Here is a 17,590-nt window from a genome sequence, read left to right as displayed (position 1 = left end):
CTAAAAAATATAAAATTTGATCTGCAAGCGCATTTTAATATATCTATTATGTTGAACAGTTTGAATCCTAAGCATTTAATCTAAATGTTTTCAGAAACTTATTAAAACTGGTGTTGATGAATGGTCAGTGAGACAGTGACGCTTGGTGTGGTACTGTGATAGCATTAAAAAAAAATGCAAAATAAATAATAAAAAAGAGAGCTTCCCGTTTCTTCCAGAAACTCCCCAATTTTCGGTGGGCCTACCTTTTTCTTCCAGAAACACCCCAATTGTCTACCGATACCTTATTTCTCTCTTCCTTTCTCTTCTAAAATCAAAATCAGATGACTCAACCTTCTTTCTTTTTCTTCCACACGTTACCATCCTCTCAAGCCGTAGCTTCCAGAACGTTTCTAAAATATCTCTTTGATCCCCCATCCAATAATCCAATATCCAATATCCATTCCCTCTGAACAACTTTGGTCGAGTCGAATTTTAATCAAACACGATGGCGGAACAGAACGGAGAAACCTCCGCCTCCGCTGGAGCCTCTTCTCCGGCAGCGGTGGTGGCGGTGGCAACGCCTGCAACGTCCGAGGCAGCTCAGCGATCTTTACCAACTCCTTTTTTGACAAAGACTTATCAGCTTGTAGACGATCCAGCTGTAGATGATGTAATCGCCTGGAATGAAGATGGATCGACTTTTATTGTGTGGCGCCCGGCTGAATTTGCACGAGACCTCTTACCAAAGTACTTCAAGCATAACAACTTCTCCAGTTTCGTTCGGCAGCTCAACACTTATGGATTTAGGAAAATCGTCCCTGATAGGTGGGAATTTGCAAACGACTGCTTCAAGAAAGGTGAGAAGCGGCTTCTCTGTGACATCCATCGGAGAAAGGTAACAACAGCACAGCCTCAGATACAGGCTAGTATACCAGTTACTGTAGCAGATGCTGCCATACCAGTGGCAGTTGCGGTTCACCGGTCGGGATCTCCTGCCAATTCTACCGAAGAACAGGTACTCTCCTCGAATTCCTCCCCGGGCCTGCATACAGCACCATCCACCTCCGGATCTGGAGATGCAATGGATTTGACTGAAGAAAACGACCGACTGAGAAAGGAGAACGCAAAGCTGTCGCGTGAACTGGGACAGATGAAGAAGATGTGTAACAATATTATGGTGCTTATGTCTAAGTTCGCCGCCGGTCAGAGCCAATCAGCTGGTGGTGATGTGGTAGGTGAGATGGTTGAAGCGCCAGTTTTGGATCTGATGCCAACTGGTCCGGGTATGGTGGTTGACGAAAAGGATGAAGAACCTGTTAAGATAGAAGAGGTTAATAGCCCGAAAATATTTGGGTTCTCTCTTGGATTGAAAAGGTGCCGGGAAGATGAATCTGACAGTCCGGGGCCCTCTACTGGAGATAATGTTAAAAAGGAGCCGTTGGATCAGCAGGATCCGATGGATCGGACGGATGATGATCACAGGCCATGGCCGATCTACCGTCCCCGGCCGGTTTATCAGGGTTTCAAGGCCTGTAACGGGCTGGGTTCTGGATCATCGGATCAGATAAGATCGGATGTCGATGGTTCTGGGTTGAGCTGACAAATCCGAAATGGGAGAAATGGGAGGTCGGTGGGGCCCGAGAGGAGCAGTAACTTTGTAGAAAGCCAATTGCATGCAGGAAACCTTTCTAGAAGGTTTAGATATTTTGATTCGTAGATATGTATTTAGTTAAATTCTTCAAAAAAGGTAGGTCCTTCAGCACACCTATTCATTTGGTAGTGCTTCAATACTCAGAATTCTGGGTAATGGTGCAAGCATTCTGTTTGGCATCTTGAGACAAGAGTTGCTGAACTTATATTCACATGCAGCACAACACAACAAGTAGCGAATTTTCAACATCTTTGATTGCTCTTCCGTCAAAACCTCTCATCTCAAGCAGCCTCTGAGTTGCAGCAGCTGCAACAAAGTCTCAGCCTAGCCCTTCATCTGACATCCGATCCGGATCAGATACGCTGGAATGAACCACGTCAGGAACCTTTACTGTGAAAAGCGCATTAAAACTAATGTTGGAAAGATTTGGAAATTAAAGGTTCAACCACGGATGATGATCTTCGTATGGCTGATGGTGCTTAACAGAGTCTCTACGATCGACAATCTCCAAAGAGAGGATACAACTGGTAAATAGGTGCGTACTATGCAAAATGAATGCTGAAACAGTTCACCATCTTTTCTCACAATGTGCATACACAATGCAAGTATACAGAAGAATAAATCAAATAGAAGGGACCAGTATTCCAGTGGGGTACGAAAACGTGGCTCAGGCATTGCTCCAGACAATATTCTCGTGTGAAGACAGATCAGTCATGCTCATAGCTCAGTTTGTAATATGGCGCGAGAACTACTCGATAATTTTCACAGAAAAAGCAAAACAAATGGAAGAAGAAGTAAAGAAGATACAGCAAACTAACTGGGCAATGAGAAGAGAAGCCCAAAGCAAGACAACTCATACTTGCTGAAATTCACTTCATTGGCCAGACCAAGCTGAGATTAACATGCAGTGAGGACCAATTACAACTAAAACAGTGCAACTGGTACCAACACTGGTACAGGGAGGCATACGGTACAGGCCAGCACAAGGTACTGGTAAGAAGTGAGGAAGGGCAAAACAGGCACAATGAAGAGAATAATACTGGAATGGACTCATTTAATTAAATCTATTTTGAGTCTTTTCGCCCTTGGGTTCTGAAATTTTTGGATTTTTTAATCATTCTGGTACTCTCATGTTTTGAGTACCGTCTTTTTTTTTCTTTTCTTTTTTTTTTGTATTTCACATTGTTACTCAATTGTTTTGAGTACTGTTACAAACCTCTTGTAAATATGTACTCTCTTTCCCTTCAGTTTCCTCCAAACCCTGAAACTGATTTTGTGTTAATTGGAAAAACCTCGTACTGGTGAACAAAGCCCTCTCTTGACTGTAGCATGCAATTCCTTAATGGCATCTTTCAAATCCTTCTCCTTAGTCTGCAATAACTCACTCACTCGTTTTTGTTTTCTAGGTACGTACTTAATATATCAATAAATAAACCAATGTATGTATATGTGGGTCAATCATAATTGAATAGCCAATTAAAAAATTATGAACAATAATAGAATATGAGTACCTTGGATTCTAATTTCTTTTGCAAGTCATTTCTGGAATGAAATTCGGTCCTCAATTCTTACAAGTGCATCAAATGCTCGACCTCTGCAGTAACTCATTCTCGTTTCCTAAGTACTCAATCTATCAATAGATAAACCATATGGTTAATCAAAATTGAAAAACAAATTAAACAAATTTGGAAAAATAATACACATTGAGTACCTTGAATAATTCAAGTTGAATTCGAGCTTCTTTTGCAAGTAATATTTGGAACCTAACTCGGCTCTTAATTCTGCGAGTGCATCAAATGCTCTCAACCTCTGTGTGCTTCAACTTAGTGTGCACTGAGCCATTCTCGTTTTCTAGGTACTCAATCTATCAATAGATAAACAAATATGCATATGCTGGTCAATTAAACTTGAATGATCAATTAAAAATTTCCACTATCAGTCAATTATTATCTCGTAATGGATCTATGTGGCCAATTTGTTTGACCAAGAAATAAAAATTTCCCCAACAGTAACGCCATTGATATTCACATCTCTTACACCACCACCAATCCCACCGTCATAGTCCACCCTCATATATTTTTGCAAACATAACCAATAATAAAGCCCCAAGTTGTTATTGTGTTGACATTCACTTATTATATATTTTCGCGTTAGGGAAAAGTTCCTAAAATTTGGATTTATATTTGCTTTTTGTTATAGGTATGTTGAATTGGACACCATTTTATTAACAAAAATTTAGTCTGACAACATATCTGTTAATGAAATTATAGGCCCAGCGTCCATGCATGGCCATTGCCCATTGGTATCAAACGATGCCATCTTTTTTTTTATTCAGAAATTAACTTATCTAATTTAGTAAGCCCCGTCTAATGCTGGGGCCTCGTAAAAAGTATTGTTGTGCACTGAAAGACATCTTCTATATAATATTGAATTCCATTGTTCCAGTTGCATTTGCAAATGAGTTATACTAAAATGACTCATAAGGTGTCTTATTAATTTATGTTCACCTTAGAATATTATTTGTATAATCTTTTTCAAATTATACTTGTTCTTTGGTCCTTCCATTTTACTGGGCTTATTCATTTTAGTTTATGAATTGACAATCTCAAAGGAATTTAAAAAGAAAAACACAACAATGTCACTAAACAGCTAATAATATTCTTTACTTTTATGATAAGGATTACAGCTCATGGATTAAACAGCTTCAGCGTGTCATTTTAATTTGTCAAGTTAGGAGTAGTTAATCAATTAAGAAAAATAATATATCTGTGTCAACAGAAAGTCAGGAAAAGAATGATGGAATGGATGAAGACTAAACAAAACAAATGAACTCGTTAATTAACCAAGACCAGCAGAACAAGGCCCCAATAATATAGTAGAACTATGGTGTTTCTATGTTCATCAAGTCTCTTTGTGAACTCAACTCTAAAACTTATCAGATTAATTTTAAATTCATCTATCTACCTTATGGGTGATACATCTACATGTGAAAAAAAAAACTTTCAAATTAATTTAGTATAAAATCAAGCGGTCAAAAAAATATTCAAAAAATGAATGCATTAAAATTAATTTGTAAACCTTCTAATTTTGACAGCTTGACTTTAGACTAAATTAATTTAAAAATTCAATAATTTAAAAAATGTAGATGCATCACTCGCAAAGTAGATGAATTTCAACAGTTAAGATTCATCATTTAAAATCATTTTGATAAGTTAAGAGTTGAGTTCACAAAAAAAAAATTGTAAATCTACTCTCATAATATAGTATTGTCCCCAAACAGCCAAACTCGCTCAAAGAACTGCAAATACATATAATTGGGCCAAGCCCAATAAGTGTGGCTTATTACTATCAGATAGCCGATGAATGCTTGCTCAATTCCGGCACCACTGTCTTCTTGGAAGCGAAGGGGTTCTATGAGAATATAATCAAACTCTGTTTGGTACGAAAAGATAGATCTTTTATACATAAAAGAACTAGAATTATATTCAATTGAACCTATAAATTAAAATCTAGAGAAATATTAAACCATTATAGTTCTAATTTCTAACCAGAATACAAGGTGGGAACGGGTCAGGCCTCTATAATATTTTCTTTTTTTCTCAGAAATGTTGAAGATCAAGCACTTATCTCTCAGATAGATATTTGTACATAATCATCTATGTTTTAAGATAAAGATAGGAGCAACTTCCTCACCTTTAAAAATCCATAAATAATCTCTCATCCGGATTTCAAATCTACAATCTCTCATACAAAGAACAAGAGTGCACTGTCTTTAGCCACTAGATCAAAAATTGGTTCTCCATAGTGTCTCCTAGAACCACCAATTAGTACTAGATGGGACACATTGTCTTAAACAAGTCAAGTAACACTAATTATTTAAGTGTTTGATTATAACTGATTAAGCGCGAAAATGTCAATTTCAGAAACCTCCAAGGAATCTGATGGAAATCACAATTGTACCAAAGAGCACAGTCAGGAGAGATTTGGAGAAACCATATTCAAACAGAATGGTTTAGATGATATGCTTAAACCAGCTCTATGAAATTTTTGAACTTACAACCAGAAAATATAGACAATTAGTTTTGGATGCTCCCTTTAGGAAAGATTATCATGCATATAATTACCCATTTTAAAGTCGTTATTGGAACTTACATTGTGTAATTGTGTGTTGTCAATCAGAGATTATAACGCTAAGTTTGATCGATTTTGTGCTTCATTACTAGTGGAATATACATCCAATCAGAAATTTCTTCGCAATTCCATAGCAATTCATATAATTGGACTGATTTTAGATTAACATAAATTAAACCCAGATCCAAACTAGACACTGAAAATAACAACTTAGGCAAAGTACACTAACAAGGAAATCCATCAGACAGTTGGCGTGCACATAACCAAAACCCAAAATCCCACACAAAGATTCAAATTTTTAAAGCAAATTCAAACCCAAACAAAAGGCCTCACTGCGCCGACTGAAGCTGCAAATTGAGCAGGGCCTCTCCGTCACCGCCTTTTGGTAGATGTGGCGACACATAAGGCACAGCAATGTGGTGCTTGGTCTTGCTAATGGGACGACACCTCTCAAGCGTGACCAAATCCCCGATTTTGAATTTGTTCTCTGGGTCATGCGCCTGGAATTTCCTCACCATACGCACGCGCTTCTTGTACTTTGGATCGATGCGGTAGCGTATCGTTCTGACATTCACAGTCTTGTCGTTGGTGGTGCGTATGACCTTCCCGTGGATCGGTTTCAAAGCGACGATTCTGGGGTAGACAGGCTGGCGGGGGCAAGGCAGCGGCTTGACGAAGGAGAGAGAGAGATTGGAGAGAAACGAAGACTGGAGAAATGGAATTGAGGCAAGCATTTTTTTTTTTTTTCTCTTTTCTTTTTCTTCCTTATTTGGTGAGAGCGTGAAGTTCTTGTGCTTGAGCGAACAGACGTGGTGATACTGGGATTGTGTTATCTCTTTCTTCCTCAAGATAACGAGTCCAGTTCCTGTGCTCTATATTATCTGATGGAGCTCCTGTAACGGGTTACTGATATTTATTAGTCTAACTTTGGTGGGACCAACGTTCAGTAACTCGTGACAGAAAATGTATGTCTCGGAACAGACGCTTGGGATGAGAATTAGCGGAGGAAATCCGGCTCATTTAGAAATCTAGAATTCCTTCAGGTAAAATTGTTGGTAAATTTCTATTTTCTTAAAGAGGAGGTTCAAATGCCTTAATTTTTTGTGCCGCTTTTTTTTTTAAAAACATTAATAACATAAAATTTAAAATTTAAAAGTCAAAATAAAACCGTTGGATATGATCTACATTATTTTATCTAGGCACATGTAAAAAATTATAACATTTCAATTTTGTTTTGGTTGTCATCAAGAGCTTGTAAAAAACGCATTAATGTTGATTTTTTAACTTATTTATTCACATATAAATAAAATTGAAATGTGATAATTTTTTATGAGCACATAGAGAAAATAACATAGATCACATCTAACGGTTCTATTTTGATTTTTATGTTTTAAATTTTGAATTATTAAGGTTTTTAAAAATAGAGGCGTGGTGGAGGCACAAAAAATGAAAGCATTTGAACCCTCCTCTTTTTGTGCCTCCATCATTTCCATGAATAAAAACTAAACTTATAAAAAAATTTGTCAGAAACACTTCCTAAATAATATGCCATGAATTACTTTAAAATAAAATTTATTTACCTTTTACATAAATAAACGGAGAATATATGGCTATGTATATGAAAATATTAAAAATCTTGTCTTCATTGATATGAGAAATGAGAAATGAGATTAGTAAAAAGATTGTATAATCTTTAGTTTTGACTTCTCATATTCTAATTTATGGCTATGTTTTTGTATATGGTGCAGCTTATGGGGTGGGACAAAAGAGCTCCTTTCATAACAAAAAGGTGACCGCCCCACGTTTGAGCGATCAGGACATTTTTAAAATTAATTTCAATGCGAGGGTAGATTTGATATTTTCTTATTTTTTAGGGTATTAATAAAAATCTCGGGTCAAAATTACCTATAATAATTGACTACAAATTTAAGCACGTAAAATATTATGTGAAATACAATCAATTTAAAGTTTTAAACGATAATAATTTAACTATTTTACGCGTGTATTACTAAAAGATAATATAGATTCTCAATTTGACTTTTCACTTGTGAAAATGTATGCAACTATAAAATTCACTAACAAAAAAATTGGTTAGAAATATAATCACCGAACATTGTGTTTAACAGGATATGATTATTCATTATGAGATGGTGATAACTTGATTCCTGAGTTATCCCTTTTCAAATATTTTAAAAAATCTTGTAACAAAATTAAAACAAATGATACACATGCAACTTGCTTCTTTTAGTAAAAATAAAGGTATAGATCAAGCAATCAAGGAACAGTTTGGAAAAATCAGCATAAAAATATTGCATCCTGTGTATTCCATATTGTTTCGGACAAAAATGTTTGGGTTTCAAACTGAAAATTTAAGTTATTAAACTGTGCTTATGAGTATGAATACTAATCTGTAATGATATATATATATTTTAAGCTTGAGAAAAAAATCATCTGCATGATAAACCTCAAATGACAATGTTAGAAATTTTCTATGATTATTTATTTATTTTTAAAGCAAGTTTAACAAAATTATGCTATACTGGTCACCTTAAATCTATTTGCATCTTTCATGTTTTATTATTGTTTTATTTTACTGACATGTTGACAAAGATCTATGTTGCGATTGTTACTGGTAAATGACATGCACCACCTTGGCCTCCTAATCAGTAATCACCATACCAATGTACGAAACTAAAGATAGCAAAGTGCATCAGCGAGTCAAAATAAAATTGGGATATAGGTTCACTTTTGAACCGGTACTAAAACAAAGACAATTACTTAAGCATGATGTTGGGACAGTAAGGTGCAGCAGCAACCAGATAATACTGGTAAGGTATCACCATAAATTTGAGCGAACACAAAACCAAGTTTAAAAACACATCTGATAAGGCATGTATGAGACTATGAGATGCAATGTGCATGTGGAATGCATAATACGTATTCCATACATGGGTTTATGGATCTAGGCTTAATTCACATATGTTAATGGTCACTGGATTTGAGAAGATTCATGCAAAAGAAAGCAATGTATTTTCAGCAAAACAAAACAAAGAAGTTTTGGATCAGACTTGTATTTTGGTTCATAGTAAATCTATAATTGTGGGTATGAATTATCCTTCATAGCTACCTGGTATGACAGTATATTAATAAACTGCTGATGTATAAAACGCTATGCACAATTGCACATGTAATAGACCGTGAAATTTTCATTGAAACACTAGTCACTCTTGTAATACCGCTTGAATTACAAATCTACGCAGTTGAAATTTTCATTGAAAACTAACATCAGAAGTGAAGAAATTAACAAGATTAACTAAGCCAATTAACCAACTAATAAACTAAGCCCTCTCACCACGAATCCTACGGGCAAGCTGTATATCTTTGGGCATAATCGTAACCCTCTTTGCATGAATCGCGCACAGATTAGTATCCTCAAACAATCCAACCAAATACGCCTCAGCCGCTTCTTGTAACGCTGCTACAGCAGAGCTCTGGAACCTGAGATCGGTCTTAAAATCCTGAGCGATCTCTCTTACCAGTCTCTGAAAGGGAAGCTTCCTGATCAGAAGCTCAGTACTCTTCTGGTACTTTCTGATCTCACGAAGCGCCACTGTGCCTGGCCGGAAGCGGTGAGGCTTCTTGACCCCACCAGTTGCAGGGGCTGACTTACGGGCGGCCTTGGTGGCCAGCTGCTTACGTGGCGCCTTGCCACCGGTAGACTTGCGAGCGGTTTGCTTCGTACGAGCCATCTCAGAGGGGTAAAGTTGGAATATGAAGGTTTAAAGGCGGATTTAAATAGAGAGGAGATGATGGGGGATTTAAATAGAGAGATTGATTTTGTTGTTTTAAAGGCGGGACAGAGAGGGAACTGAAAATTTCGGGAGGGAAACTGAGCATTGTGTAGTTGTTTCTTGGAGCGTTGGATTAGGTTGAACGAACGGCGGGATTGAAGATGTTGGTTTGGATCCGTGGGAGCGTAAAAGGTGGAATGTCATTGGTTGGTTTATTGAATTAGGAATTTAGGATCTTCCCAATCCATCCGGACCCAATTCTTTGCTCGGCTTAGCTCTGAGCTTAACACGTGTCCAAGGCGTCTGCTATGAAATATGAATCAGATTTTGCATCATAAATTTTATTCAATCAACTACAGCCGTTCCTTATTCGTTCAGATTCTGATCGAACGGTATTGGATTCAAACTCAAATTTTGAATTACTTTAGCAGTTCCGGATACATTTCTTAAGCGTCTATAAATCTACATATCGCCTTTATCTCGAGGTTCAGAATTTAATTATCTCCATTTTTATATTAAGTGCGTAAATGTTCTGATTCGTCAACAATTGTGATTAAAAGATCAAATTTTCAATTGAATATTATCCTTTCAATCAGATAATTTGTCTTTTTCTGATTTTATGCATTTTTGTTTGTGTTTTTACGTGTACAAGTCTAAATTTATTTAGGTGTGGATGAAGACCTGAGTTAGTGAAGATAGTGAGATAATAAGCTAACTCAACTTTTTGTTGAGTTGGTAAAATAGCACGCTAACTCATAAAAGACAACAAAGAATAGTCTATTTTTGCTAATCCAAACACATCCAAACATAGAATAGTAGTTGAGAATAGTCGCTAACCCGAGTTAACACTGCCTCACGTGAAAATTATATTATTTTTCTGATTGGTCCTGATTTCTTTATATTTTTTAAACGTCATTTAAGGAACTTTAATTGATTGGTCATGTGTTCATTTCTTTTTATTTTTATATTAAAGAATATTATTTGTCATTCAATATAAAATATGTCAAAAAGATCAGAAAATACATATGTCATTTAAAGAATGTTATTTATAAATATGTAGATATAATGTTATTTGTTGTTTAATCTAATTATTTTTTATGAAAATATGTCATTTTGTATGAATTTTTTTGTTCTCTGATAATATATTTCCAATTGCAATTAACAAAAGAGCACGGTACTAGTTAGAAATTTAAGCATGTAAAATATTTTGTGAAATCTTCCCCAAAAAAATAAATAAACGACACCAATAAAAAAAACTATTAAATTGCGGCCTACGGGTTTCTTCAAAAAAAAGAAAAAACTATTAAATTGCTAAAAGAAAATTGGTCAGAAATACAAGTACCTAAAGTTGCCGCCATTTTTATTAATATCCTAAAAAAAAAAGATTTTTTTTAAAACTGCCTTCATGTTTGATTTTTTTTTTTTTAAATGTCCCGACCGCCAAGCCCACAGACTGCCCACTCCTAGTAGACTGCCCGGGCCAGGGGCAGTCCACTAGGGACCAGACCACCTGGGGTCCAGGCGGTCCTTTTTTTTTTTAGAGAGAGATCTTAATATTTTGATTTAAATAATTTTGTGAAGAAAAAGTTTTCTTGTTTAGAGCGTATGCCAAAAAATAAGACATTTGATATATTTATAAAGTGATGTCGTAACTCTTTATAACTTTGATTTGGTTTATCAGTTAGATATCACAAGTTTAAAGAAAACACTAATTAAGGACTTGGCCTCTGACAGCTTATTGATCTTCTTCTCTTTATTTCTGGTACTAAAACAATAGTTTAGAGCTACTAAAATATATTAAAATCTCAAATTAGATCTCTGTCCATGCACAATGCACCCTAGATTGACATCTAGTGTGGTACCAAGTCCAAACTCAGCAGCCAAGTACTAAGCAAATGTCACTGGTATAGTGCAATGCACTAAAAACATAAAATTTGATCTTTTCTAGTAAATCAGCATATTTGGACTAATACAAGGACCAAACTGCAAAAGTGATTACACCAACATGTAGAGCATTCAAAAATATACAGAATTGATACAAATTTCAATTTATTTGAATTTTTCTACAATTAGTTATGAATTTTCAAAGTTCGGTTTTTGAAAAAACTTTAAACAGTCATAACTTTGGCTAGGAAAGTCGGATTTGCTTGTATGACCACTTTTCGAAGGGGGGGATGAGACGGATCCAAATATCACCCAAGGGCCACCCCCGGACATCAGAAGCATCAGAATTTAAAAAAAAAAATGTCATTTGATGTCTCAAAAATTCAGTTTAAGTTTTCGTTCAACGGTAGACGTACAACGATCAATATTTTATTTAGTTAAAAGCCTAAGAGATTATTTAAGAATTATTCATATAATTATTTTAAAATGCATTTACTATTTATTGTGTTTGTTTGCCTATCTCTGAGCAAACAGTATATGTTGACAATAATCAAATAAATCAATTATTCTCTAAAAAAATGGTATATGTTGACAAGAATCAAGGCCAAGTCCTTAGTGTTATCGTTAGACTTGTAATATCCAACTAACAAATCAAATCAAAGTTATAAAGAATTAAGATCTCTAAAAAAAAAAAAAAAAAAAAAAAAAGAGGACCGCCTGGACCCCAGGCGATCTGGTCCCTAGTGGATCGCTCCTGGCCCGGGCAATCTGCTAGAGGTCAAAACATTTAAAAAAAAAAAAACCAAACATGGGGGCAGTTTTAAAAAAGTCTTTTTTTTTAGGGTATTAATAAAAATGGCCGCAAAAGTTGTGTTTAACAGGAAGATAGATTATTTGTAACAAAATTAAAATAAATAATACACATACGACTTGCTCTTTTTATTAAAAATAAGGGTATTGTCGTATAGAATCAATGAACAGTTTGAAAAAAACAGCACAAAAATATCGCATCCGGTGTATTCCACATTGTTTCTGATAAAATTGTTTGGGTTTGAAACCGAAAATTTAAGTTATTAAACTGTACTTATGAATACAAATGCTAATCTGTTATGATATATATATATGATAAGCTTAAGAAATATGGTATCATCCTTTTCCTTGCTAGGTAAATCATTTGCATGATAAACCTCAAATTAAGTTGTTAGAAATTCTGTATCATTATTTTTCATAGCAGGTTCTCACAGAATTATGCTTTACTGGTCACCTGTGCATATATCAAATCTATTTGCTTTCATGGTTTATTATTTCTTTATTTTACTGCCCCATTGACAAAGATCTATGTTGCGGCTATACTGGTAAATGCCATATAACACCTTGGCCTCCTAATGAACGTACCAGTGTACAAAACTAAGATAACAAATTAAAGAGTCAAAATAAAATGGGGACAGGTTCACTTTTGAACCGGTACTAAAATGAAAACAACAAATTAAGCTGCTGCAGTAAGCAAGAATGAAGTTTTTAAACCAAAATGTGTCAAATCTTGACTGATACTTGTGCATGATATTGAGACAGCAAGATGCAGCAACGACCAAGTAATACTGGTAAGGCATCACCATTACATTTGAGCGGGGACATAGCAATGTGCATGTAGAATGCATTATATCAGAGAGGAACTGGCATGAAAAACAGAGCAATGTATTTTCAGCCAGCATGATTGTAACAGAGAGGAACTGGCAGAGATAATGTGTAGACCAAAAGTACGGTGCTTATCATTTATCAATTATCAAACACAGGAGTCAGGAGGGTCCATTATATCAGGAATTTGCACTGACTCTGAATTCCAATTCGTGGTGCAAATTCTAAGGTGTGGCTTATTGTTTGGCGCCATTGACTTTTTTACTTGGGGATCTGATCATTGACTTTTTGCATAGTGCGGTAAAAAGAGGTAACAAAACAAATCAAAAGTAAAGGTCAGATCGGATTTATTGTCCATCTGTCAAGCTGTCGTGCTTCGGATCATTCATATTTATTTCAAATTATCTCAAATCAGGTTGGGATTACTTTTCTTAGAATGTAAAAACCTCTCGTGTTGTAACTATTTATTTATGTCATGATTTTAGTCAAATCATATGTTGTGTTGTGTTGTGTTGTGTTGTGTGTGCCGTGATTAAATTTAAAAAGACGGATAAAGCACGTTAGTTGCCGTGATTACACATGACAAATCATGTTTAATAATGTTTAACTATATTTTTTTTTTATAATTTAAGTTAGTTTATTCAAGATTTATAATTCAATTAAGATCGAACGATTTTTAATCGTGCATGATTTATGTGATTACGTGATGTGTTGTGTGTGTCATGTTAAATTTCTAAAAAAATAATTATGTCATGCGAATGATCATAGTATAGAAACCCGAATTACGACATGTGACCAGCACACATATCATATCATATCATATCATATCGTGCCGTGACAGAATTGTACTGTATTGTGACTTATTCAGTCACGACATGACTTTTTTATATTCCTAGATTTTTAGCTTGGGGTCGTTTTAAATCTGAATAATTTCGAATTATTTTAAGATTTTAAGTGTTCGAGTTCGGATAAGACTTAAGAGACATCACAATCGGGTTAATTTTATTCTAAGGTCGCACTTGTCGGGTCTTTTTGTATTCATCAACTTTTTTCGAATTTCAAATTATTCAGATACTAATCAGGATGAAAATAATCAAGTTATCCACCTAGCTTCACATCATCTTAAGATTTCTATTTGTTTGGTTGTGATTTGTGAATCTCGTTGAATTTTGAATAGTCCAATTTTTGGTTCGTCTAATTTTGAATCATCTTGAATTTCTGATTATTTCGGACTGAGTTTGAATCCTCATCAAATTGATCCAATTTTACCTTAGATTAATTCAAAAAATATTATTTATTTCTATTAATTCAACCTCTTGTTTTACAGCAAGGAACACATTTCATATTTAATTGATTTGGCATGGTACCATGTGATTATAATGATAATTTGCGTTGTATTATTATCTGTCCTCATCTGACAATGGTCAATATTGGTTAACATATAATATACCCCTTATATTTTGCTACCTCTGGAGCTTATTCAAAGTCGCAACACATGAGAATCAAACTTTGACTAACTAAACTTAAATTATATTATATTATATATAATACAAAAGAGCGTCACCAATGAAACAACCCTGATATCCGATTTTTTTTTCACCTGTAGCATTTAAAAAACATAAATTTAGAAAAATAGCATTATATTCAATAAATCTCGAAATATAGAAGGCCCCTGCTATTTATGGAAGTGTATCCTCTACGGAGTCATTTCGTGCGGAGCTTTTAATCTGGTCTGTTCGTTTCGGATCGGACGGACCCGATTACAAGCGCCGCAAATTTTGAGAATTTTTTTTTTCAATCCAGACAAGATCTGATATGTTCTGTCCAATCCGAAACGAACGGATCAGATTAAAAACTCCGCAAAGCTCCGCACAGAACAACTCCGCAGAGGATACTATCTCGCTATTCATAACATTCCATTTTTTCTTTTACCGGGACCGCTACTGTTCATCAGCAATACTGCAATAGCAACCTTTCTATGTCCAAATTTTTTCGCTAGTCCTTATGTCCATAGAAGCCTTTGCCTTATTAAATATAACTCGTCTCATTTCCTTTATCGTTTTTACTCTTTTTAGTTCGTTTCTAATTGGTAGGTTTTACAGGGGCCTTTCTGCATGATGGTGTTTTTAGATGGTATTTTTGGATTCTGAGTAGGAGATCCGATAAAAATGGAAGGACGTTGTAACCCTGTATCTCTTTATTTGTCTAATATTACCCTGGCAGCCTCTGATTTTCAAAAAAAGAAAAGAAAGATATTATTAAATATAGATTTTATATCTGATGTGATCTATTTATTTTAAATTGGATAATCTGATAAAAAAATGATCATGTTTTCCTATTGTAAAATAATTACGGGAATTAAAGCTACTTTTGTGATGTATGTATTTAAATTTTAAAGTCTCTTTTGATTATTATTAATGTGGACTTCTACTGTGGTTATAAACGTGATTATGACATGATAATGATATACTATCTACATCATTCAATTCAAATTTGAACAGTCTTTACAATTTACAATTTCTCCAAAAAAAATTGTAACATAATTTAACATGTTTGATTTAAACCAAATAGTTGATCTAATTGAGTGAGAATAATTAAATTTAATTTGAGGAGGGATCCTATTACATTCTTTTTTGGTGACACTAGATTACACCCTATGTTTACAAAGTCCAAACAGTTGATTCAAACCGTTCAACTTGTTGGATATGTTAAAATGTGCTTGCAGATCAAATTTTACATTTTTCTGAATAAAAAAAAAAAGGCTATACATGTGCTGAATAAAAAAAAATAGACAAAGCCTCCAATTTTCTCTGAAATTGACTAGCTAGAGTAGAGAGTGGTTAGGTCCATCCAAATCCCAACCATCAACCACGTTTATTTCAGGTTTTAACACATCTCCGTTTGTAGATGAACAAGATATATCCATTGTACATTTTGGTTTATTAATTTTTACAGATGATCAATTTCTTTTAATTTATTTTTAATATAACAAAATTTCAAGCTTGATTACAATCATTTACACGAATGGTAGTACCTTAATTACTAGATTAGGTGTAGTTTTTTTTTATTTTTTTTTATTTTTTATGTTTTTAGTTTGAAAGATAGATGTGAAAAAAAATGTTCAACTGATCGATTCTCATTAAAACAAATGTTAATATGTTTGGAAGAGAAGTGACAAGTACATACGTAATGTAGTAGGTGGCTTAGTCTAATTCTAATATTAGAGAACAACTATCTGGCTTATTCTCACCAGAATATACAAGTCAAGTGTATGGTCTATGCGTAAAAATATATACTCTATATTGTAGGTGGCCAGAACATTTTAGTTTATTAAATAGTTAGAATATGAAAAAGATTTTTTTTTTATGGTTGGCGGTATTAAATAGTTAGAATATGAAAAAGTTTTTTTTTTATGGTTGGCGGTAAGGTGCTGTCAACAAATTTTTATAATAGTGAAAAAAAGGTTATTTACATGTAGTCTTTTATCCAAATAGATTAGAGACTATCGGAAAAAAATAATTACAATACTCAATAACTTATTATTTAAAATGCCTCTAGTTGCTCGCCATCCAGAGTTGGATCTCTTGTGTTGTTTGCACCACGAGCCTTTGCTCCATCATTCTTTTTTCGAAGAACACTCTTCTATTTCTTTCTCTCCACAGAGCCCACACCCCTGCCGCCCAGACGGTACTCCACCTGCACTTGTGCTTTATGAAAAAGTTATCTCACTAATTCTCACTAGGGTAAATAAGTGTAAGATATATGCATAAATTTATTTAATCTTACTGTCATATATACACTCCTATTCATATGGGTTGAGAAATAAATAAATAAATAAATTATGCATGCATGCATGCATAAAAAAAGAAGAGAGATATAGAAAATGAGTAATATATTAGACAGATTTGTCCCAAATTAAAGCACTTTTTTTTTTGTTTTTGACAAAATTGCATAGGTTTTTATTCAAACAATAATATAGTACAAAATGTAGGTTCACAAATGCAGAAAAAAGTACACATGATTAGTAACATATAAGCTAACTAAAAACATTCTGCTATGTCCACATTAACTAACCAGTGGACTACTTGATTTTCTTTTCGCCCGTATTAACTAAAACACTCAAACTTTTTATATTATGAATTCAAATAATATTTCTTGTCAAAATTATTGCTAAGTCAGCATCAACAAAAAAAAAAAAAAAACTCTTTGTATTAATAAATAATAATTATTGTTGTTAAATTGCAAGATATATATCTTAATATAAAATATAATTAAATAAAGTAATGAAATTTATTACAGATAATATTGTTTACATACAGTAACGGATTTTATAAAATAATAAGGATAATATGAATTTAAGATGAGCAATAGAAAGAGAACTAATATTTAGTCTCGTGACAAATGATAATATTATCAGTGTGGAAAATCACAAGATTTGAAATTCAAATAAAGATCATTTTTTTAATATTGAAATTTAAATGACTCAAGTTTTTTTTTTTATTAAAGAATATAAACT

General features: G+C 34.1%; 2 protein-coding genes and 1 pseudogene across 3 annotated transcripts; 1 reads left to right on the top strand and 2 right to left on the bottom strand.

Moving 5' to 3' along the window:
• The first annotated feature begins 307 nt into the window (after positions 1–307).
• LOC144558227 (heat stress transcription factor B-2c pseudogene) lies at positions 308–2,880 on the top strand (annotated as a pseudogene). Its single transcript, XR_013512874.1, has 2 exons — positions 308–1,929; positions 2,169–2,880. The product of XR_013512874.1 is annotated as a heat stress transcription factor B-2c pseudogene (transcript).
• A 3,213-nt stretch (positions 2,881–6,093) lies between these two features.
• Positions 6,094–6,498, bottom strand: RPS17 (ribosomal protein S17). Its single transcript, XM_078306257.1, has one exon. It carries the CDS (start codon positions 6,496–6,498, stop codon positions 6,094–6,096), a length of 405 nt encoding a protein of 134 aa, XP_078162383.1.
• A 2,469-nt stretch (positions 6,499–8,967) lies between these two features.
• Positions 8,968–9,583, bottom strand: LOC144558221 (histone H3.2). Its single transcript, XM_078307014.1, has one exon. The coding sequence runs from the start codon at positions 9,511–9,513 to the stop codon at positions 9,103–9,105; it is 411 nt and encodes a 136-aa protein (XP_078163140.1). The 5' UTR covers positions 9,514–9,583; the 3' UTR covers positions 8,968–9,102.
• Between the last annotated feature and the right edge of the window lie 8,007 nt (positions 9,584–17,590).

This window comes from Carex rostrata, chromosome 1 (assembly GCF_964058835.1).
Source record: "Carex rostrata chromosome 1, lpCarRost1.2, whole genome shotgun sequence".
Lineage (NCBI taxonomy): Eukaryota > Viridiplantae > Streptophyta > Magnoliopsida > Poales > Cyperaceae > Carex > Carex rostrata.
Note: the sequence above shows the minus strand (reverse complement) of the source record. Positions and strands in the feature narration are given on the sequence as shown.

Coding starts and splice junctions, on each gene's coding strand:
- RPS17 (XM_078306257.1), bottom strand. CDS start 6,498: ATGCTTGCCTCAATTCCATTTCTCCAGTCTTCGTTTCTCTCCAATCTC.
- LOC144558221 (XM_078307014.1), bottom strand. CDS start 9,513: ATGGCTCGTACGAAGCAAACCGCTCGCAAGTCTACCGGTGGCAAGGCG.